This window comes from Acanthaster planci, linkage group LG01 (assembly GCF_054643075.1).
Source record: "Acanthaster planci isolate LZ-2023a linkage group LG01, COTS_SCS, whole genome shotgun sequence".
Classification (NCBI taxonomy): Eukaryota; Metazoa; Echinodermata; class Asteroidea; order Valvatida; family Acanthasteridae; genus Acanthaster; species Acanthaster planci.
The window spans coordinates 10,121,324-10,145,926 of NC_141777.1; the positions used below are offsets into that span (position 1 = coordinate 10,121,324).

Here is a 24,603-nt window from a genome sequence, read left to right on the forward strand (position 1 = left end):
ATTCGTTTAGTTTCCAATTTCTTTGGATGACAGATACGGATGAGTGTGCTTCCAATCCCTGTCAGAACGGAGGAACCTGCAAAGATGGTGTAAATGGCTACACCTGTACTTGTGTTGCAGGCTATGAAGGGGCAGAGTGTGGCACAGGTAGGTTACAAATATTGGCTTACTTATGATTTGTTTCAATATAGGTTTCAGGCTAAGAACTGGCAGACAGGACCTAAAGTATGTTGAAAGTATTAATGGAGGGTTGATAACTTTCACACATCAATTGAGGTCTGAAACTTTGTAGCTTGAAGTAAAGATTGAAGTTGGCGAGTGCTTCAGTTTGAAGTTATCTTTGGATGCCAGATACGTATGAGTTTTCTTAAAATGTAGCTTAAGTAAGTTGGAAGGATTTAGTGGAGGGTTGAAAACGTTCATATATAAATTCAGGCCTGAAAGTTTGTTGAGTGTAGGACAGTTTGAATTGGGTAATTCATTTAGTTTCTAATTTCTTTGGATGACAGATAAGGATGAGTGTGCTTCCAATCCCTGTCAGAACGGAGGAACCTGCAAAGATGATGTAAATGGCTACACCTGTACTTGTGTTGCAGGCTATGAAGGGGCAGAGTGTGGCACAGGTAGGTTACAAATATTTGCTTACTTCTGATTTGTATAAAGATATGTTGCAGGCCAAGAACGGGAAGACAGGACCTAAAGTATGTTGAAAGTATTAATGGAGGGTTGATAACTTTCACACATCAATTGAGGTCTGAAACTTTGTTGCTTGAAGTAAAGATTGAAGTGGGCAATTTCTTAGGTTTGAAGTTATCTATGGATGACAGATACGTATGAGTGTTCTTAAAATGTAGTGGAGGGTTGAAAACGTTCACATATAAATTCAGGTCTGAAAGTTTGTTGAGTGTAGGACAGTTTGAAGTGGGTAATTCGTTTAGTTTCCAATTTCTTTGGATGACAGATACGGATGAGTGTGCTTCCAATCCCTGTCAGAACGGAGGAACCTGCAAAGATGGTGTAAATGGCTACACCTGTACTTGTGTTGCAGGCTATGAAGGGGCAGAGTGTGGCACAGGTAGGTTACAAATATTGGCTTACTTATGATTTGTTTCAATATAGGTTTCAGGCTAAGAACTGGCAGACAGGACCTAAAGTATGTTGAAAGTATTAATGGAGGGTTGATAACTTTCACACATCAATTGAGGTCTGAAACTTTGTAGCTTGAAGTAAAGATTGAAGTTGGCGATTGCTTCAGTTTGAAGTTATATTTGGATGCCAGATACGTATGAGTTTTCTTAAAATGTAGCTTAAGTAAGTTGGAAGGATTTAGTGGAGGGTTGAAAACGTTCATATATAAATTCAGGCCTGAAAGTTTGTTGAGTGTAGGACAGTTTGAATTGGGTAATTCATTTAGTTTCTAATTTCTTTGGATGACAGATAAGGATGAGTGTGCTTCCAATCCCTGTCAGAACGGAGGAACCTGCAAAGATGATGTGAATGGCTACACCTGTACTTGTGTTGCAGGCTATGAAGGGGCAGAGTGTGGCACAGGTAGGTTACAAATATTTGCTTACTTCTGGTTTGTATAAAGATATGTTGCAGGCCAAGAACGGGAAGACAGGACCTAAAGTATGTTGAAAGTATTAATGGAGGGTTGATAACTTTCACACATCAATTGAGGTCTGAAACTTTGTTGCTTGAAGTAAAGATTGAAGTGGGCAATTTCTTCAGTTTGAAGTTATCTATGGATACAGATACGTATGAGTGTTCTTAAAATGTAGCTGAAGTAAGTTGGAAGCATTTAATGGAGGGTTGAAAACGTTCATATATATATTCAGGCTCGAAAGTTTGTTGAGTGTAGGACAGTTTGAATTGGGTAATTCGTTTAGTTTCCAATTTCTTTGGATGACAGATACGGATGAGTGTGCTTCCAATCCCTGTCAGAACGGAGGAACCTGCAAAGATGATGTAAATGGCTACACCTGTACTTGTGTTGCAGGCTATGAAGGGGCAGAGTGTGGCACAGGTAGGTTACAAATATTGGCTTACTTATGATTTGTTTCAATATAGGTTTCAGGCTAAGAACTGGCAGACAGGACCTAAAGTATGTTGAAAGTATTAATGGAGGGTTGATAACTTTCACACATCAATTGAGGTCTGAAACTTTGTTGCTTGAAGTAAAGATTGAAGTGGGCAATTTCTTAGGTTTGAAGTTATCTATGGATGACAGATACGTATGAGTGTTCTTAAAATGTAGTGGAGGGTTGAAAACGTTCACATATAAATTCAGGTCTGAAAGTTTGTTGAGTGTAGGACAGTTTGAAGTGGGTAATTCGTTTAGTTTCCAATTTCTTTGGATGACAGATACTGATGAGTGTGCTTCCAATCCCTGTCAGAACGGAGGAACCTGCAAAGATGGTGTAAATGGCTACACCTGTAATTGTGTTGCAGGCTATGAAGGGGCAGAGTGTGGCACAGGTAGGTTACAAATATTTGCTTACTTATGATTTGTATAAAGATATGTTGCAGGCTAAGAACGGGCAGACAGGACCTAAAGTATGTTGAAAGTATTAATGGAGGGTTGATAACTTTCACACATCAATTGAGGTCTGAAACTTTGTTGCTTGAAGTAAAGATTGAAGTGGGCAATTTCTTCAGTTTGAAGTTATCTATGGATGACAGATACGTATGAGTGTTCTTCAAATGTAGCTGAAGTAAGTTGGAAGCATTTAGTGGAGGGGTGAAAACGTTCATATATAAATTCAGGTCTGAAAGTTTGTTGAGTGTAGGACACTTTGAATTGGGTAATTCGTTTAGTTTCCAATTTCTTTGGATGACAGATACTGATGAGTGTGCTTCAAATCCCTGTCAGAACGGAGGAACCTGCAAAGATGGTGTAAATGGCTACACCTGTAATTGTGTTGCAGGCTATGAAGGGGCAGAGTGTGGCACAGGTAGGTTACAAATATTTGCTTACTTATGATTTGTATAAAGATATGTTGCAGGCTAAGAACGGGCAGACAGGACCTAAAGTATGTTGAAAGTATTAATGGAGGGTTGATAACTTTCAAACATCAATTGAGGTCTGAAACTCTGTTGCTTGAAGTAAAGATTGAAGTGGGCAATTTCTTCAGTTTGAAGTTATCTATGGATGACAGATACGTATGAGTGTTCTTCAAATGTAGCTGAAGTAAGTTGGAAGCATTTAGTGGAGGGTTGAAAACGTTCACATATAAATTCAGGTCTGGAAGTTTGTTGAGTGTAGGACAGTTTGAAGTGGGTAATTCGTTTAGTTTCCAATTTCTTTGGATGACAGATACGGATGAGTGTGCTTCCAATCCCTGTCAGAACGGAGGAACCTGCAAAGATGATGTAAATGCCTACACCTGTACTTGTGTTGCAGGCTATGAAGGGGCAGAGTGTGGCACAGGTAGGTTACAAATATTTGCTTACTTATGATTTGTATAAAGATATGTTGCAGGCTAAGAACGGGCAAACAGGACCTAAAGTATGTTGAAAGTATTAATGGAGGGTTGATAACTTTCACACATCAATTGAGGTCTGAAACTTTGTTGCTTGAAGTAAAGATTGAAGTGGGCAATTTCTTAGGTTTGAAGTTATCTATGGATGACAGATACGTATGAGTGTTCTTAAAATGTAGTGGAGGGTTGAAAACGTTCACATATAAATTCAGGTCTGGAAGTTTGTTGAGTGTAGGACAGTTTGAAGTGGGTAATTCGTTTAGTTTCCAATTTCTTTGGATGACAGATACGGATGAGTGTGCTTCCAATCCCTGTCAGAACGGAGGAACCTGCAAAGATGATGTAAATGCCTACACCTGTACTTGTGTTGCAGGCTATGAAGGGGCAGAGTGTGGCACAGGTAGGTTACAAATATTTGCTTACTTATGATTTGTATAAAGATATGTTGCAGGCTAAGAACGGGCAAACAGGACCTAAAGTATGTTGAAAGTATTAATGGAGGGTTGATAACTTTCACACATCAATTGAGGTCTGAAACTTTGTTGCTTGAAGTAAGGATTGAAGTGGGCAATTTCTTAGGTTTGAAGTTATCTATGGATGACAGATACGTATGAGTGTTCTTAAAATGTAGCTGAAGTAAGTTGGAAGCATTTAATGGAGGGTTGAAAACGTTCATATATATATTCAGGCCTGAAAGTTTGTTGAGTGTAGGACAGTTTGAATTGGGTAATTCGTTTAGTTTCCAATTTCTTTGGATGACAGATACGGATGAGTGTGCTTCGAATCCCTGTCAGAATGGAGGAACCTGTGCAGACGGTGTGAATGGCTACACCTGTACTTGTGTTGCAGGCTATGAAGGGGCAGACTGTGGCACAAGTAGGTGGAAAGTGTTTGTCTACTGATGATTTGTTTCAATATAGGTTTCAGGCTAAGAACTGGCAGACAGGACCTAAAGTATGTTGAAAGTATTAATGGAGGGTTGATAACTTTCACACATCAATTGAGGTCTGAAACTTTGTAGCTTGAAGTAAAGATTGAAGTTGGCGAGTGCTTCAGTTTGAAGTTATCTTTGGATGCCAGATACGTATGAGTTTTCTTAAAATGTAGCTTAAGTAAGTTGGAAGGATTTAGTGGAGGGTTGAAAACGTTCATATATAAATTCAGGCCTGAAAGTTTGTTGAGTGTAGGACAGTTTGAATTGGGTAATTCATTTAGTTTCTAATTTCTTTGGATGACAGATAAGGATGAGTGTGCTTCCAATCCCTGTCAGAACGGAGGAACCTGCAAAGATGATGTAAATGGCTACACCTGTACTTGTGTTGCAGGCTATGAAGGGGCAGAGTGTGGCACAGGTAGGTTACAAATATTTGCTTACTTCTGATTTGTATAAAGATATGTTGCAGGCCAAGAACGGGAAGACAGGACCTAAAGTATGTTGAAAGTATTAATGGAGGGTTGATAACTTTCACACATCAATTGAGGTCTGAAACTTTGTTGCTTGAAGTAAAGATTGAAGTGGGCAATTTCTTAGGTTTGAAGTTATCTATGGATGACAGATACGTATGAGTGTTCTTAAAATGTAGTGGAGGGTTGAAAACGTTCACATATAAATTCAGGTCTGAAAGTTTGTTGAGTGTAGGACAGTTTGAAGTGGGTAATTCGTTTAGTTTCCAATTTCTTTGGATGACAGATACGGATGAGTGTGCTTCCAATCCCTGTCAGAACGGAGGAACCTGCAAAGATGGTGTAAATGGCTACACCTGTACTTGTGTTGCAGGCTATGAAGGGGCAGAGTGTGGCACAGGTAGGTTACAAATATTGGCTTACTTATGATTTGTTTCAATATAGGTTTCAGGCTAAGAACTGGCAGACAGGACCTAAAGTATGTTGAAAGTATTAATGGAGGGTTGATAACTTTCACACATCAATTGAGGTCTGAAACTTTGTAGCTTGAAGTAAAGATTGAAGTTGGCGATTGCTTCAGTTTGAAGTTATATTTGGATGCCAGATACGTATGAGTTTTCTTAAAATGTAGCTTAAGTAAGTTGGAAGGATTTAGTGGAGGGTTGAAAACGTTCATATATAAATTCAGGCCTGAAAGTTTGTTGAGTGTAGGACAGTTTGAATTGGGTAATTCATTTAGTTTCTAATTTCTTTGGATGACAGATAAGGATGAGTGTGCTTCCAATCCCTGTCAGAACGGAGGAACCTGCAAAGATGATGTGAATGGCTACACCTGTACTTGTGTTGCAGGCTATGAAGGGGCAGAGTGTGGCACAGGTAGGTTACAAATATTTGCTTACTTCTGATTTGTATAAAGATATGTTGCAGGCCAAGAACGGGAAGACAGGACCTAAAGTATGTTGAAAGTATTAATGGAGGGTTGATAACTTTCACACATCAATTGAGGTCTGAAACTTTGTTGCTTGAAGTAAAGATTGAAGTGGGCAATTTCTTCAGTTTGAAGTTATCTATGGATACAGATACGTATGAGTGTTCTTAAAATGTAGCTGAAGTAAGTTGGAAGCATTTAATGGAGGGTTGAAAACGTTCATATATATATTCAGGCTCGAAAGTTTGTTGAGTGTAGGACAGTTTGAATTGGGTAATTCGTTTAGTTTCCAATTTCTTTGGATGACAGATACGGATGAGTGTGCTTCCAATCCCTGTCAGAACGGAGGAACCTGCAAAGATGATGTAAATGGCTACACCTGTACTTGTGTTGCAGGCTATGAAGGGGCAGAGTGTGGCACAGGTAGGTTACAAATATTGGCTTACTTATGATTTGTTTCAATATAGGTTTCAGGCTAAGAACTGGCAGACAGGACCTAAAGTATGTTGAAAGTATTAATGGAGGGTTGATAACTTTCACACATCAATTGAGGTCTGAAACTTTGTAGCTTGAAGTAAAGATTGAAGTTGGCGATTGCTTCAGTTTGAAGTTATATTTGGATGCCAGATACGTATGAGTTTTCTTAAAATGTAGCTTAAGTAAGTTGGAAGGATTTAGTGGAGGGTTGAAAACGTTCATATATAAATTCAGGCCTGAAAGTTTGTTGACTGTAGGACAGTTTGAATTGGGTAATTCATTTAGTTTCTAATTTCTTTGGATGACAGATAAGGATGAGTGTGCTTCCAATCCCTGTCAGAACGGAGGAACCTGCAAAGATGATGTAAATGGCTACACCTGTACTTGTGTTGCAGGCTATGAAGGGGCAGAGTGTGGCACAGGTAGGTTACAAATATTTGCTTACTTCTGATTTGTATAAAGATATGTTGCAGGCCAAGAACGGGAAGACAGGACCTAAAGTATGTTGAAAGTATTAATGGAGGGTTGATAACTTTCACACATCAATTGAGGTCTGAAACTTTGTTGCTTGAAGTAAAGATTGAAGTGGGCAATTTCTTAGGTTTGAAGTTATCTATGGATGACAGATACGTATGAGTGTTCTTAAAATGTAGTGGAGGGTTGAAAACGTTCACATATAAATTCAGGTCTGAAAGTTTGTTGAGTGTAGGACAGTTTGAAGTGGGTAATTCGTTTAGTTTCCAATTTCTTTGGATGACAGATACTGATGAGTGTGCTTCCAATCCCTGTCAGAACGGAGGAACCTGCAAAGATGGTGTAAATGGCTACACCTGTAATTGTGTTGCAGGCTATGAAGGGGCAGAGTGTGGCACAGGTAGGTTACAAATATTTGCTTACTTATGATTTGTATAAAGATATGTTGCAGGCTAAGAACGGGCAGACAGGACCTAAAGTATGTTGAAAGTATTAATGGAGGGTTGATAACTTTCACACATCAATTGAGGTCTGAAACTTTGTTGCTTGAAGTAAAGATTGAAGTGGGCAATTTCTTCAGTTTGAAGTTATCTATGGATGACAGATACGTATGAGTGTTCTTCAAATGTAGCTGAAGTAAGTTGGAAGCATTTAGTGGAGGGGTGAAAACGTTCATATATAAATTCAGGTCTGAAAGTTTGTTGAGTGTAGGACACTTTGAATTGGGTAATTCGTTTAGTTTCCAATTTCTTTGGATGACAGATACGGATGAGTGTGCTTCCAATCCCTGTCAGAACGGAGGAACCTGCGAAGATGGTGTAAATGGCTACACCTGTAATTGTGTTGCAGGCTATGAAGGGGCAGAGTGTGGCACAGGTAGGTTACAAATATTTGCTTACTTATGATTTGTATAAAGATATGTTGCAGGCTAAGAACGAGCAGACAGGACCTAAAGTATGTTGAAAGTATTAATGGAGGGTTGATAACTTTCACACATCAATTGAGGTCTGAAACTTTGTTGCTTGAAGTAAAGATTGAAGTGGGCAATTTCTTCAGTTTGAAGTTATCTATGGATGACAGATACATATGAGTGTGCATGGAATGTAGCTGAAGTAAGTTGGAAGGATTTAGTGGAGGGTTGAAAACGTTCATATATAAATTCAGGCCTGAAAGTTTGTTGAGTGTAGGACAGTTTGAATTGGGTAATTCATTTAGTTTCTAATTTCTTTGGATGACAGATAAGGATGAGTGTGCTTCCAATCCCTGTCAGAACGGAGGAACCTGCAAAGATGATGTAAATGGCTACACCTGTACTTGTGTTGCAGGCTATGAAGGGGCAGAGTGTGGCACAGGTAGGTTACAAATATTTGCTTACTTATGATTTGTATAAAGATATGTTGCAGGCTAAGAACGGGCAAACAGGACCTAAAGTATGTTGAAAGTATTAATGGAGGGTTGATAACTTTCACACATCAATTGAGGTCTGAAACTTTGTTGCTTGAAGTAAAGATTGAAGTGGGCAATTTCTTCAGTTTGAAGTTATCTATGGATACAGATACGTATGAGTGTTCTTAAAATGTAGCTGAAGTAAGTTGGAAGCATTTAATGGAGGGTTGAAAACGTTCATATATATATTCAGGCTCGAAAGTTTGTTGAGTGTAGGACAGTTTGAATTGGGTAATTCGTTTAGTTTCCAATTTCTTTGGATGACAGATACGGATGAGTGTGCTTCCAATCCCTGTCAGAACGGAGGAACCTGCAAAGATGGTGTAAATGGCTACACCTGTACTTGTGTTGCAGGCTATGAAGGGGCAGAGTGTGGCACAGGTAGGTTACAAATATTGGCTTACTTATGATTTGTTTCAATATAGGTTTCAGGCTAAGAACTGGCAGACAGGACCTAAAGTATGTTGAAAGTATTAATGGAGGGTTGATAACTTTCACACATCAATTGAGGTCTGAAACTTTGTTGCTTGAAGTAAAGATTGAAGTGGGCAATTTCTTAGGTTTGAAGTTATCTATGGATGACAGATACGTATGAGTGTTCTTAAAATGTAGTGGAGGGTTGAAAACGTTCACATATAAATTCAGGTCTGAAAGTTTGTTGAGTGTAGGACAGTTTGAAGTGGGTAATTCGTTTAGTTTCCAATTTCTTTGGATGACAGATACTGATGAGTGTGCTTCCAATCCCTGTCAGAACGGAGGAACCTGCAAAGATGGTGTAAATGGCTACACCTGTAATTGTGTTGCAGGCTATGAAGGGGCAGAGTGTGGCACAGGTAGGTTACAAATATTTGCTTACTTATGATTTGTATAAAGATATGTTGCAGGCTAAGAACGGGCAGACAGGACCTAAAGTATGTTGAAAGTATTAATGGAGGGTTGATAACTTTCACACATCAATTGAGGTCTGAAACTTTGTTGCTTGAAGTAAAGATTGAAGTGGGCAATTTCTTCAGTTTGAAGTTATCTATGGATGACAGATACGTATGAGTGTTCTTCAAATGTAGCTGAAGTAAGTTGGAAGCATTTAGTGGAGGGGTGAAAACGTTCATATATAAATTCAGGTCTGAAAGTTTGTTGAGTGTAGGACACTTTGAATTGGGTAATTCGTTTAGTTTCCAATTTCTTTGGATGACAGATACGGATGAGTGTGCTTCCAATCCCTGTCAGAACGGAGGAACCTGCGAAGATGGTGTAAATGGCTACACCTGTAATTGTGTTGCAGGCTATGAAGGGGCAGAGTGTGGCACAGGTAGGTTACAAATATTTGCTTACTTATGATTTGTATAAAGATATGTTGCAGGCTAAGAACGAGCAGACAGGACCTAAAGTATGTTGAAAGTATTAATGGAGGGTTGATAACTTTCACACATCAATTGAGGTCTGAAACTTTGTTGCTTGAAGTAAAGATTGAAGTGGGCAATTTCTTCAGTTTGAAGTTATCTATGGATGACAGATACATATGAGTGTGCATGGAATGTAGCTGAAGTAAGTTGGAAGGATTTAGTGGAGGGTTGAAAACGTTCATATATAAATTCAGGCCTGAAAGTTTGTTGAGTGTAGGACAGTTTGAATTGGGTAATTCATTTAGTTTCTAATTTCTTTGGATGACAGATAAGGATGAGTGTGCTTCCAATCCCTGTCAGAACGGAGGAACCTGCAAAGATGATGTAAATGGCTACACCTGTACTTGTGTTGCAGGCTATGAAGGGGCAGAGTGTGGCACAGGTAGGTTACAAATATTTGCTTACTTATGATTTGTATAAAGATATGTTGCAGGCTAAGAACGGGCAAACAGGACCTAAAGTATGTTGAAAGTATTAATGGAGGGTTGATAACTTTCACACATCAATTGAGGTCTGAAACTTTGTTGCTTGAAGTAAAGATTGAAGTGGGCAATTTCTTCAGTTTGAAGTTATCTATGGATACAGATACGTATGAGTGTTCTTAAAATGTAGCTGAAGTAAGTTGGAAGCATTTAATGGAGGGTTGAAAACGTTCATATATATATTCAGGCTCGAAAGTTTGTTGAGTGTAGGACAGTTTGAATTGGGTAATTCGTTTAGTTTCCAATTTCTTTGGATGACAGATACGGATGAGTGTGCTTCCAATCCCTGTCAGAACGGAGGAACCTGCAAAGATGGTGTAAATGGCTACACCTGTACTTGTGTTGCAGGCTATGAAGGGGCAGAGTGTGGCACAGGTAGGTTACAAATATTGGCTTACTTATGATTTGTTTCAATATAGGTTTCAGGCTAAGAACTGGCAGACAGGACCTAAAGTATGTTGAAAGTATTAATGGAGGGTTGATAACTTTCACACATCAATTGAGGTCTGAAACTTTGTAGCTTGAAGTAAAGATTGAAGTTGGCGATTGCTTCAGTTTGAAGTTATATTTGGATGCCAGATACGTATGAGTTTTCTTAAAATGTAGCTTAAGTAAGTTGGAAGGATTTAGTGGAGGGTTGAAAACGTTCATATATAAATTCAGGCCTGAAAGTTTGTTGAGTGTAGGACAGTTTGAATTGGGTAATTCATTTAGTTTCTAATTTCTTTGGATGACAGATAAGGATGAGTGTGCTTCCAATCCCTGTCAGAACGGAGGAACCTGCAAAGATGATGTAAATGGCTACACCTGTACTTGTGTTGCAGGCTATGAAGGGGCAGAGTGTGGCACAGGTAGGTTACAAATATTTGCTTACTTCTGATTTGTATAAAGATATGTTGCAGGCCAAGAACGGGAAGACAGGACCTAAAGTATGTTGAAAGTATTAATGGAGGGTTGATAACTTTCACACATCAATTGAGGTCTGAAACTTTGTTGCTTGAAGTAAAGATTTAAGTGGGCAATTTCTTCAGTTTGAAGTTATCTATGGATACAGATACGTATGAGTGTTCTTAAAATGTAGCTGAAGTAAGTTGGAAGCATTTAATGGAGGGTTGAAAACGTTCATATATATATTCAGGCTCGAAAGTTTGTTGAGTGTAGGACAGTTTGAATTGGGTAATTCGTTTAGTTTCCAATTTCTTTGGATGACAGATACGGATGAGTGTGCTTCCAATCCCTGTCAGAACGGAGGAACCTGCAAAGATGGTGTAAATGGCTACACCTGTACTTGTGTTGCAGGCTATGAAGGGGCAGAGTGTGGCACAGGTAGGTTACAAATATTGGCTTACTTATGATTTGTTTCAATATAGGTTTCAGGCTAAGAACTGGCAGACAGGACCTAAAGTATGTTGAAAGTATTAATGGAGGGTTGATAACTTTCACACATCAATTGAGGTCTGAAACTTTGTAGCTTGAAGTAAAGATTGAAGTTGGCGATTGCTTCAGTTTGAAGTTATATTTGGATGCCAGATACGTATGAGTTTTCTTAAAATGTAGCTTAAGTAAGTTGGAAGGATTTAGTGGAGGGTTGAAAACGTTCATATATAAATTCAGGCCTGAAAGTTTGTTGAGTGTAGGACAGTTTGAATTGGGTAATTCATTTAGTTTCTAATTTCTTTGGATGACAGATAAGGATGAGTGTGCTTCCAATCCCTGTCAGAACGGAGGAACCTGCAAAGATGATGTAAATGGCTACACCTGTACTTGTGTTGCAGGCTATGAAGGGGCAGAGTGTGGCACAGGTAGGTTACAAATATTTGCTTACTTCTGATTTGTATAAAGATATGTTGCAGGCCAAGAACGGGAAGACAGGACCTAAAGTATGTTGAAAGTATTAATGGAGGGTTGATAACTTTCACACATCAATTGAGGTCTGAAACTTTGTTGCTTGAAGTAAAGATTGAAGTGGGCAATTTCTTAGGTTTGAAGTTATCTATGGATGACAGATACGTATGAGTGTTCTTAAAATGTAGTGGAGGGTTGAAAACGTTCACATATAAATTCAGGTCTGAAAGTTTGTTGAGTGTAGGACAGTTTGAAGTGGGTAATTCGTTTAGTTTCCAATTTCTTTGGATGACAGATACTGATGAGTGTGCTTCCAATCCCTGTCAGAACGGAGGAACCTGCAAAGATGGTGTAAATGGCTACACCTGTAATTGTGTTGCAGGCTATGAAGGGGCAGAGTGTGGCACAGGTAGGTTACAAATATTTGCTTACTTATGATTTGTATAAAGATATGTTGCAGGCTAAGAACGGGCAGACAGGACCTAAAGTATGTTGAAAGTATTAATGGAGGGTTGACAACTTTCACACATCAATTGAGGTCTGAAACTTTGTTGCTTGAAGTAAAGATTGAAGTGGGCAATTTCTTCAGTTTGAAGTTATCTATGGATGACAGATACGTATGAGTGTTCTTCAAATGTAGCTGAAGTAAGTTGGAAGCATTTAGTGGAGGGGTGAAAACGTTCATATATAAATTCAGGTCTGAAAGTTTGTTGAGTGTAGGACACTTTGAATTGGGTAATTCGTTTAGTTTCCAATTTCTTTGGATGACAGATACGGATGAGTGTGCTTCCAATCCCTGTCAGAACGGAGGAACCTGCAAAGATGGTGTAAATGGCTACACCTGTAATTGTGTTGCAGGCTATGAAGGGGCAGAGTGTGGCACAGGTAGGTTACAAATATTTGCTTACTTATGATTTGTATAAAGATATGTTGCAGGCTAAGAACGAGCAGACAGGACCTAAAGTATGTTGAAAGTATTAATGGAGGGTTGATAACTTTCACACATCAATTGAGGTCTGAAACTTTGTTGCTTGAAGTAAAGATTGAAGTGGGCAATTTTTTCAGTTTGAAGTTATCTATGGATACAGATACGTATGAGTGTTCTTCAAATGTAGCTAAAGTAAGTTGGCAGCATTTAATGGAGGGTTGAAAATGTTCATATATAAATTCAGGCCTGAAATTTGATGAGTGTAGGACAGTTTGAAGGGAGTAATTCGTTTAGTTTCCACTTTCTTTGGATGACAGATACGGATGAGTGTGCTTCCAATCCCTGTCAGAACGGAGGAACCTGCAAAGATGGTGTAAATGGCTACACCTGTACTTGTGTTGCAGGCTATGAAGGGGCAGAGTGTGGCACAGGTAGGTTACAAAATATTTGTTTACTTATGATTTGTATAAAGATATGTTGCAGGCCAAGAACGGGCAGACAGCAGCTCAAGTATGTTGAAAGTATTAATGGAGGGTTGATAACTTTCACACATCAATTGAGGTCTGAAACTTTGTTGCTTGAAGTAAAGATTGAAGTGGGCAATTTCTTAGGTTTGAAGTTATCTATGGATGACAGATACGTATGAGTGTTCTTAAAATGTAGTGGAGGGTTGAAAACGTTCACATATAAATTCAGGTCTGAAAGTTTGTTGAGTGTAGGACACTTTGAATTGGGTAATTCGTTTAGTTTCCAATTTCTTTGGATGACAGATACGGATGAGTGTGCTTCCAATCCCTGTCAGAACGGAGGAACCTGCAAAGATGGTGTAAATGGCTACACCTGTACTTGTGTTGCAGGCTATGAAGGGGCAGAGTGTGGCACAGGTAGGTTACAAATATTTGCTTACTTCTGATTTGTATAAAGATATGTTGCAGGCTAAGAACGGGAAGACAGGACCTAAAGTATGTTGAAAGTATTAATGGAGGGTTGATAACTTTCACACATCAATTGAGGTCTGAAACTTTGTTGCTTGAAGTAAAGATTGAAGTGGGCAATTTTTTCAGTTTGAAGTTATCTATGGATACAGATACGTATGAGTGTTCTTCAAATGTAGCTAAAGTAAGTTGGCAGCATTTAATGGAGGGTTGAAAATGTTCATATATAAATTCAGGCCTGAAATTTGATGAGTGTAGGACAGTTTGAAGGGAGTAATTCGTTTAGTTTCCACTTTCTTTGGATGACAGATACGGATGAGTGTGCTTCCAATCCCTGTCAGAACGGAGGAACCTGCAAAGATGGTGTAAATGGCTACACCTGTACTTGTGTTGCAGGCTATGAAGGGGCAGAGTGTGGCACAGGTAGGTTACAAAATATTTGTTTACTTATGATTTGTATAAAGATATGTTGCAGGCCAAGAACGGGCAGACAGCAGCTCAAGTATGTTGAAAGTATTAATGGAGGGTTGATAACTTTCACACATCAATTGAGGTCTGAAACTTTGTTGCTTGAAGTAAAGATTGAAGTGGGCAATTTCTTAGGTTTGAAGTTATCTATGGATGACAGATACGTATGAGTGTTCTTAAAATGTAGTGGAGGGTTGAAAACGTTCACATATAAATTCAGGTCTGAAAGTTTGTTGAGTGTAGGACACTTTGAATTGGGTAATTCGTTTAGTTTCCAATTTCTTTGGATGACAGATACGGATGAGTGTGCTTCCAATCCCTGTCAGAACGGAGGAACCTGCAAAGATGGTGTAAATGGCTACACCTGTACCTGTGTTGCAGGCTATGAAGGGGCAGAGTGTGGCACAGGTAGGTTACAAATATTTGCTTACTTATAATTTGTATAAAGATATGTTGCAGGCTAAGAACGAGCAGACAGGACCTAAAGTATGTTGAAAGTATTAATGGTGGGTTGATAACTTTCACACATCAATTGAGGTCTGAAACTTTGTTGCTTGAAGTAAAGATTGAAGTGGGCAATTTCTTCAGTTTGAAGTTATCTATGGATGACAGATACATATGAGTGTGCATGGAATGTAGCTGAAGTAAGTTGGAAGGATTTAGTGGAGGGTTGAAAACGTTCATATATAAATTCAGGCCTGAAAGTTTGTTGAGTGTAGGACAGTTTGAATTGGGTAATTCATTTAGTTTCTAATTTCTTTGGATGACAGATAAGGATGAGTGTGCTTCCAATCCCTGTCAGAACGGAGGAACCTGCAAAGATGATGTAAATGGCTACACCTGTACTTGTGTTGCAGGCTATGAAGGGGCAGAGTGTGGCACAGGTAGGTTACAAATATTTGCTTACTTCTGATTTGTATAAAGATATGTTGCAGGCTAAGAACGGGAAGACAGGACCTAAAGTATGTTGAAAGTATTAATGGAGGGTTGATAACTTTCACACATCAATTGAGGTCTGAAACTTTGTTGCTTGAAGTAAAGATTGAAGTGGGCAATTTCTTCAGTTTGAAGTTATCTATGGATGACAGATACATATGAGTGTGCATGGAATGTAGCTGAAGTAAGTTGGAAGGATTTAGTGGAGGGTTGAAAACGTTCATATATAAATTCAGGCCTGAAAGTTTGTTGAGTGTAGGACAGTTTGAATTGGGTAATTCATTTAGTTTCTAATTTCTTTGGATGACAGATAAGGATGAGTGTGCTTCCAATCCCTGTCAGAACGGAGGAACCTGCAAAGATGATGTAAATGGCTACACCTGTACTTGTGTTGCAGGCTATGAAGGGGCAGAGTGTGGCACAGGTAGGTTACAAATATTTGCTTACTTCTGATTTGTATAAAGATATGTTGCAGGCTAAGAACGGGAAGACAGGACCTAAAGTATGTTGAAAGTATTAATGGAGGGTTGATAACTTTCACACATCAATTGAGGTCTGAAACTTTGTTGCTTGAAGTAAAGATTGAAGTGGGCAATTTTTTCAGTTTGAAGTTATCTATGGATACAGATACGTATGAGTGTTCTTCAAATGTAGCTAAAGTAAGTTGGCAGCATTTAATGGAGGGTTGAAAATGTTCATATATAAATTCAGGCCTGAAATTTGATGAGTGTAGGACAGTTTGAAGGGAGTAATTCGTTTAGTTTCCACTTTCTTTGGATGACAGATACGGATGAGTGTGCTTCCAATCCCTGTCAGAACGGAGGAACCTGCAAAGATGGTGTAAATGGCTACACCTGTACTTGTGTTGCAGGCTATGAAGGGGCAGAGTGTGGCACAGGTAGGTTACAAAATATTTGTTTACTTATGATTTGTATAAAGATATGTTGCAGGCCAAGAACGGGCAGACAGCAGCTCAAGTATGTTGAAAGTATTAATGGAGGGTTGATAACTTTCACACATCAATTGAGGTCTGAAACTTTGTTGCTTGAAGTAAAGATTGAAGTGGGCAATTTCTTAGGTTTGAAGTTATCTATGGATGACAGATACGTATGAGTGTTCTTAAAATGTAGTGGAGGGTTGAAAACGTTCACATATAAATTCAGGTCTGAAAGTTTGTTGAGTGTAGGACACTTTGAATTGGGTAATTCGTTTAGTTTCCAATTTCTTTGGATGACAGATACGGATGAGTGTGCTTCCAATCCCTGTCAGAACGGAGGAACCTGCAAAGATGGTGTAAATGGCTACACCTGTACTTGTGTTGCAGGCTATGAAGGGGCAGAGTGTGGCACAGGTAGGTTACAAATATTTGCTTACTTATGATTTGTATAAAGATATGTTGCAGGCTAAGAACGAGCAGACAGGACCTAAAGTATGTTGAAAGTATTAATGGTGGGTTGATAACTTTCACACATCAATTGAGGTCTGAAACTTTGTTGCTTGAAGTAAAGATTGAAGTGGGCAATTTCTTCAGTTTGAAGTTATCTATGGATGACAGATACATATGAGTGTGCATGGAATGTAGCTGAAGTAAGTTGGAAGGATTTAGGGGAGGGTTGAAAACGTTCATATATAAATTCAGGCCTGAAAGTTTGTTGAGTGTAGGACAGTTTGAATTGGGTAATTCATTTAGTTTCTAATTTCTTTGGATGACAGATAAGGATGAGTGTGCTTCCAATCCCTGTCAGAACGGAGGAACCTGCAAAGATGATGTAAATGGCTACACCTGTACTTGTGTTGCAGGCTATGAAGGGGCAGAGTGTGGCACAGGTAGGTTACAAATATTTGCTTACTTCTGATTTGTATAAAGATATGTTGCAGGCTAAGAACGGGAAGACAGGACCTAAAGTATGTTGAAAGTATTAATGGAGGGTTGATAACTTTCACACATCAATTGAGGTCTGAAACTTTGTTGCTTGAAGTAAAGATTGAAGTGGGCAATTTTTTCAGTTTGAAGTTATCTATGGATACAGATACGTATGAGTGTTCTTCAAATGTAGCTAAAGTAAGTTGGCAGCATTTAATGGAGGGTTGAAAATGTTCATATATAAATTCAGGCCTGAAAGTTTGTTGAGTATAGGACAGTTTGAATTAGGTAATTCGTTTAGTTTCCACTTTCTTTGGATGACAGATACGGATGAGTGTGCTTCCAATCCCTGTCAGAACGGAGGAACCTGCAAAGATGGTGTAAATGGCTACACCTGTACTTGTGTTGCAGGCTATGAAGGGGCAGAGTGTGGCACAGGTAGGTTACAAAATATTTGTTTACTTATGATTTGTATAAAGATATGTTGCAGGCCAAGAACGGGCAGACTGCAGCTCAAGTATGTTGAAAGTATTAATGGAGGGTTGATAACTTTCACACATCAATTGAGGTCTGAAACTTTGTTGCTTGAAGTAAAGATTGAAGTGGGCAATTTCTTAGGTTTGAAGTTATCTATGGATGACAGATACGTATGAGTGTTCTTAAAATGTAGTGGAGGGTTGAAAACGTTCACATATAAATTCAGGTCTGAAAGTTTGTTGAGTGTAGGACAGTTTGAAGTGGGTAATTCGTTTAGTTTCCAATTTCTTTGGATGACAGATACTGATGAGTGTGCTTCCAATCCCTGTCAGAACGGAGGAACCTGCAAAGATGGTGTAAATGGCTACACCTGTACTTGTGTTGCAGGCTATGAAGGGGCAGAGTGTGGCACAGGTAGGTTACAAATATTTGCTTACTTATGATTTGTATAAAGATATGTTGCAGGCTAAGAACGGGCAAACAGGACCTAAAGTATGTTGAAAGTATTAATGGAGGGTTGATAACTTTCACACATCAATTGAGGTCTGAAACTTTGTTGCTTGAAGTAAAGATTGAAGTGGGCAATTTCTTCAGTTTGAAGTTATCTATGGATGACAGATACGTATGAGTGTTCTTCAAATGTAGCTGAAGTAAGTTGGAAGCATTTAGTGGAGGGGTGAAAACGTTCATATATAAATTCAGGTCTGAAAGTTTGTTGAGTGTAGGACACTTTGAATTGGGTAATTCGTTTAGTTTCCAATTTCTTTGGATGACAGATACGGATGAGTGTGCTTCCAATCCCTGTCAGAACGGAGGAACCTGCAAAGATGGTGTAAATGGCTACACCTGTACCTGTGTTGCAGGCTATGAAGGGGCAGAGTGTGGCACAGGTAGGTTACAAATATTTGCTTACTTATGATTTGTATAAAGATATGTTGCAGGCTAAGAACGAGCAGACAGGACCTAAAGTATGTTGAAAGTATTAATGGAGGATTGATAACTTTCACACATCAATTGAGGTCTGAAACTTTGTTGCTTGAAGTAAAGATTGAAGTGGGCAATTTCTTCAGTTTGAAGTTATCTATGGATGACAGATACATATGAGTGTGCATGGAATGTAGCTGAAGTAAGTTGGAAGGATTTAGTGGAGGGTTGAAAACGTTCATATATAAATTCAGGCCTGAAAGTTTGTTGAGTGTAGGACAGTTTGAATTGGGTAATTCATTTAGTTTCTAATTTCTTTGGATGACAGATAAGGATGAGTGTGCTTCCAATCCCTGTCAGAACGGAGGAACCTGCAAAGATGATGTAAATGGCTACACCTGTACTTGTGTTGCAGGCTATGAAGGGGCAGAGTGTGGCACAGGTAGGTTACAAATATTTGCTTACTTCTGATTTGTATAAAGATATGTTGCAGGCTAAGAACGGGAAGACAGGACCTAAAGTATGTTGAAAGTATTAATGGAGGGTTGATAACTTTCACACATCAATTGAGGTCTGAAACTTTGTTGCTTGAAGTAAAGATTGAAGTGGGCAATTTTTTCAGTTTGAAGTTATCTATGGATACAGATACGTATGAGTGTTCTTCAAATGTAGCTAAAGTAAGTTGGCAGCATTTAATGGAGGGTTGAAAATGTTCATATATAAATTCAGGCCTGAAAGTTTGTTGAGTATAGGACAGTTTGAATTAGGTAATTCGTTTAGTTTCCACTTTCTTTGGATGACAGATACGGATGAGTGTGCTTCCAATCCCTGTCAGAACGGAGGAACCTGCAAAGATGGTGTAAATGGCTACACCTGTACTTGTGTTGCAGGCTATGAAGGGGCAGAGTGTGGCACAGGTAGGTTACAAAATATTTGTTTACTTATGATTTGTATAAAGATATGTTGCAGGCCAAGAACGGGCAGACTGCAGCTCAAGTATGTTGAAAGTATTAATGGAGGGTTGATAACTTTCACACATCAATTGAGGTCTGAAACTTTGTTGCTTGAAGTAAAGATTGAAGTGGGCAATTTCTTAGGTTTGAAGTTATCTATGGATGACAGATACGTATGAGTGTTCTTAAAATGTAGTGGAGGGTTGAAAACGTTCACATATAAATTCAGGTCTGAAAGTTTGTTGAGTGTAGGACAGTTTGAAGTGGGTAATTCGTTTAGTTTCCAATTTCTTTGGATGACAGATACTGATGAGTGTGCTTCCAATCCCTGTCAGAACGGAGGAACCTGCAAAGATGGTGTAAATGGCTACACCTGTACTTGTGTTGCAGGCTATGAAGGGGCAGAGTGTGGCACAGGTAGGTTACAAATATTTGCTTACTTATGATTTGTATAAAGATATGTTGCAGGCTAAGAACGGGCAAACAGGACCTAAAGTATGTTGAAAGTATTAATGGAGGGTTGATAACTTTCACACATCAATTGAGGTCTGAAAATTTGTTGCTTGAAGTAAAGATTGAAGTGGGCAATTTCTTCAGTTTGAAGTTATCTATGGATGACAGATACGTATGAGTGTTCTTCAAATGTAGCTGAAGTAAGTTGGAAGCATTTAGTGGAGGGGTGAAAACGTTCATATATAAATTCAGGTCTGAAAGTTTGTTGAGTGTAGGACACTTTGAATTGGGTAATTCGTTTAGTTTCCAATTTCTTTGGATGACAGATACGGATGAGTGTGCTTCCAATCCCTGTCAGAACGGAGGAACCTGCAAAGATGGTGTAAATGGCTACACCTGTACCTGTGTTGCAGGCTATGAAGGGGCAGAGTGTGGCACAGGTAGGTTACAAATATTTGCTTACTTATGATTTGTATAAAGATATGTTGCAGGCTAAGAACGAGCAGACAGGACCTAAAGTATGTTGAAAGTATTAATGGAGGATTGATAACTTTCACACATCAATTGAGGTCTGAAACTTTGTTGCTTGAAGTAAAGATTGAAGTGGGCAATTTCTTCAGTTTGAAGTTATCTATGGATGACAGATACGTATGAGTGTTCTTCAAATGTAGCTGAAGTAAGTTGGAAGCATTTAATGGAGGGTTGAAAACGTTCATATATAAATTCAGGCCTGAAAGTTTGTTGAGTGTAGGACAGTTTGAATTGGGTAATTCGTTTAGTTTCCAATTTCTTTGGATGACAGATACGGATGAGTGTGCTTCCAATCCCTGTCAGAACGGAGGAACCTGCAAAGATGGTGTAAATGGCTACACCTGTACTTGTGTTGCAGGCTATGAAGGGGCAGAGTGTGGCACAGGTAGCTTACAAATATTTGCTTACTTATGATTTGTATAAAGATATGTTGCAGGCTAAGAACGGGCAGACAGGACCTAAAGTATGTTGAAAGTATTAATGGAGGGTTGATAACTTTCACACATCAATTGAGGTCTGAAACTTTGTAGCTTGAAGTAAAGATTGAAGTGGGCAATTTCTTCAGTTTGAAGTTATCTTTTGATGGGAGATACGTATGAGTGTGCATGGAATGTAGCTGAAGTAAGTTGGAAGCATTTAGTAGAGGGTTGAAAACGTTCACATATAAATTCAGGTCTGAAATTTGATGAGTGTATAACAGAGTCAACTGGGTAATTCGTTTAGTTTCCAATTTCTTTGGATGACAGATACGGATGAGTGTGCTTCCAATCCCTGTCAGAACGGAGGAACCTGCAAAGATGATGTAAATGGCTACACCTGTACTTGTGTTGCAGGCTATGAAGGGGCAAAGTGTGGCACAGGTAGCTTACAAATATTTGCTTACTTATGATTTGTATAAAGATATGTTGCAGGCTAGGAACGGGCAGACAGGACCTAAAGTATGTTGAAAGTATTAATGGAGGGTTGATAACTTTCACACATCAATTGAGGTCCGAAACTTTCTTCCCTCAAGTGAAGAATGAATTCGGCGATTGCTTCAGTTTGAAGTTATCTTTGGATGCCAGATACGTATCAGTGTTCTTAAAATTTAGCTGAAGTAAGTTGGAAGCATTTAATGGAGGGTTGAAAACGTTCACATATAAATTCAGGTCTGAAATTTGATGAGTGTAGGACAGTTTGAAGTGGGTAATTCGTTTAGTTTCCAATTTCTTTGGATGACAGATACGGATGAGTGTGCTTCCTATCCCTGTCAGAACGGAGGAACCTGCAAAGATGGTGTAAATGGCTACACCTGTACTTGTGTTGCAGGCTATGAAGGGGCAGAGTGTGGCACAGGTAGGTTACAAATATTTGCTTACTTATGATTTGTATAAAGATATGTTGCAGGCCAAGAACGGGCAGACAGGACCTAAAGTATGTTGAAAGTATTAATGGAGGGTTGATAACTTTCACACATCAATTGAGGTCTGAAACTTTGTAGCTTGAAGTAAAGATTGAAGTGGGCAATTTCTTCAGTTTGAAGTTATCTTTTGATGGGAGATACGTATGAGTGTGCATGGAATGTAGCTGAAGTAAGTTGGAAGCATTTAGTAGAGGGTTGAAAACGTTCACATATAAATTCAGGTCTGAAATTTGATGAGTGTATAACAGAGTCAACTGGGTAATTCGTTTAGTTTCCAATTTCTTTGGATGACAGATACGGATGAGTGTGCTTCCAATCCCTGTCAGAACGGAGGAACCTGCAAAGATGATGTAAATGGCTACACCTGTACTTGTGTTGCAGGCTATGAAGGGGCAAAGTGTGGCACAGGTAGCTTACAAATATTTGCTTACTTATGATTTGTATAATGATATGTTGCAGGCTAGGAACGGGCAGACAGGACCTAAAGTATGTTGAAAGTATTAATGGAGGGTTGATAACTTTCACACATCAATTGAGGTCCGAAACTTTCTTCCCTCAAGTGAAGAATGAATTCGGCGATTGCTTCAGTTTGAAGTTATCTTTGGATGCCAGATACGTATCAGTGTTCTTAAAATTTAGCTGAAGTAAGTTGGAAGCATTTAATGGAGGGTTGAAAACGTTCACATATAAATTCAGGTCTGAAATTTGATGAGTGTAGGACAGTTTGAAGTGGGTAATTCGTTTAGTTTCCAATTTCTTTGGATGACAGATACGGATGAGTGTGCTTCCTATCCCTGTCAGAACGGAGGAACCTGCAAAGATGGTGTAAATGGCTACACCTGTACTTGTGTTGCAGGCTATGAAGGGGCAGAGTGTGGCACAGGTAGGTTACAAATATTTGCTTACTTATGATTTGTATAAAGATATGTTGCAGGCCAAGAACGGGCAGACAGGACCTAAAGTATGTTGAAAGTATTAATGGAGGGTTGATAACTTTCACACATCAATTGAGGTCTGAAACTTTGTTCCCTGAAGTAAAGATTGAAGTAGGCAATTTCTTAAGTTTGAAGTTATCTTTGGATGACAGATACGTATGAATGTGCATGGAATGTAGCTGAAGTAAGTGGGAAGCATTTAGTGGAGGGTTGAAAACGTTCACATATCAATTCAGGTCTGAAAGTTTGTTGAGTGTAGGACAGATTAAAGTGGGTAATTCGTTTAGTTTCTAATTTCTTTGGATGACAGATACGGATGAGTGTGCTTCCAATCCGTGTAAGAACGGAGGAACCTGCAAAGATGATGTAAATGGCTACACCTGTACTTGTGTTGCAGGCTATGAAGGGTCAGAGTGTGTCACAGGTAGGTTACAAATATTTGCCTTCTTATGATTTGTATAAAGATATGTTGCAGGCCAAGAACGGGCAGACAGCAGCTGAAGTATGTTGAAAGTATTAATGGAGGGTTGATAACTTTCACACATCAATTGAGGTCTGAAACTTTGTTGCTTGAAGTAAAGATTGAAGTGGGCAATTTTTTCAGTTTGAAGTTATCTATGGATACAGATACGTATGAGTGTTCTTCAAATGTAGCTAAAGTAAGTTGGCAGCATTTAATGGAGGGTTGAAAATGTTCATATATAAATTCAGGCCTGAAAGTTTGTTGAGTATAGGACAGTTTGAATTAGGTAATTCGTTTAGTTTCCACTTTCTTTGGATGACAGATACGGATGAGTGTGCTTCCAATCCCTGTCAGAACGGAGGAACCTGCAAAGATGGTGTAAATGGCTACACCTGTACTTGTGTTGCAGGCTATGAAGGGGCAGAGTGTGGCACAGGTAGGTTACAAAATATTTGTTTACTTATGATTTGTATAAAGATATGTTGCAGGCCAAGAACGGGCAGACAGCAGCTCAAGTATGTTGAAAGTATTAATGGAGGGTTGATAACTTTCACACATCAATTGAGGTCTGAAACTTTGTTGCTTGAAGTAAAGATTGAAGTGGGCAATTTCTTAGGTTTGAAGTTATCTATGGATGACAGATACGTATGAGTGTTCTTAAAATGTAGTGGAGGGTTGAAAACGTTCACATATAAATTCAGGTCTGAAAGTTTGTTGAGTGTAGGACACTTTGAATTGGGTAATTCGTTTAGTTTCCAATTTCTTTGGATGACAGATACGGATGAGTGTGCTTCCTATCCCTGTCAGAACGGAGGAACCTGCAAAGATGGTGTAAATGGCTACACCTGTACTTGTGTTGCAGGCTATGAAGGGGCAGAGTGTGGCACAGGTAGGTTACAAATATTTGCTTACTTATGATTTGTATAAAGATATGTTGCAGGCCAAGAACGGGCAGACAGGACCTAAAGTATGTTGAAAGTATTAATGGAGGGTTGATAACTTTCACACATCAATTGAGGTCTGAAACTTTGTAGCTTGAAGTAAAGACTGAAGTTGCTAATTTCTTAAGTTTGAACTTATCTTTTGATGGGAGATACGTATGAGTGTGCATGGAATGTAGCTGAAGTAAGTTTGAAGCATTTAGTGGAGGGTTGAAAACGTTCACATATAAATTCAGGTCTGAAAGTTTGTTGAGTGTAGGACAGTTTGAAGTGGGTAATTCGTTTAGTTTCCAATTTCTTTGGATGACAGATACGGATGAGTGTGCTTCCAATCCCTGTCAGAACGGAGGAACCTGCAAAGATGGTGTAAATGGCTACACCTGTACTTGTGTTGCAGGCTATGAAGGGGCAGAGTGTGGCACAGGTAGGTTACAAATATTTGCTTACTTATG

At 38.9% G+C, this 24,603-nt stretch overlaps 1 protein-coding gene across 1 annotated transcript in view; it reads left to right on the forward strand.

Moving 5' to 3' along the window:
• Positions 1-24,603, forward strand: part of LOC110983972 (uncharacterized) — a 183,726-nt gene that overhangs the window by 83,907 nt on the left and 75,216 nt on the right. Inside the window, exon 3 of the mRNA XM_087142824.1 lies at positions 4,245-4,358. Within this exon, the coding sequence (XP_086998950.1) occupies positions 4,245-4,358 (114 nt within the window). The remainder of the gene's footprint in view (positions 1-4,244; positions 4,359-24,603) is intronic.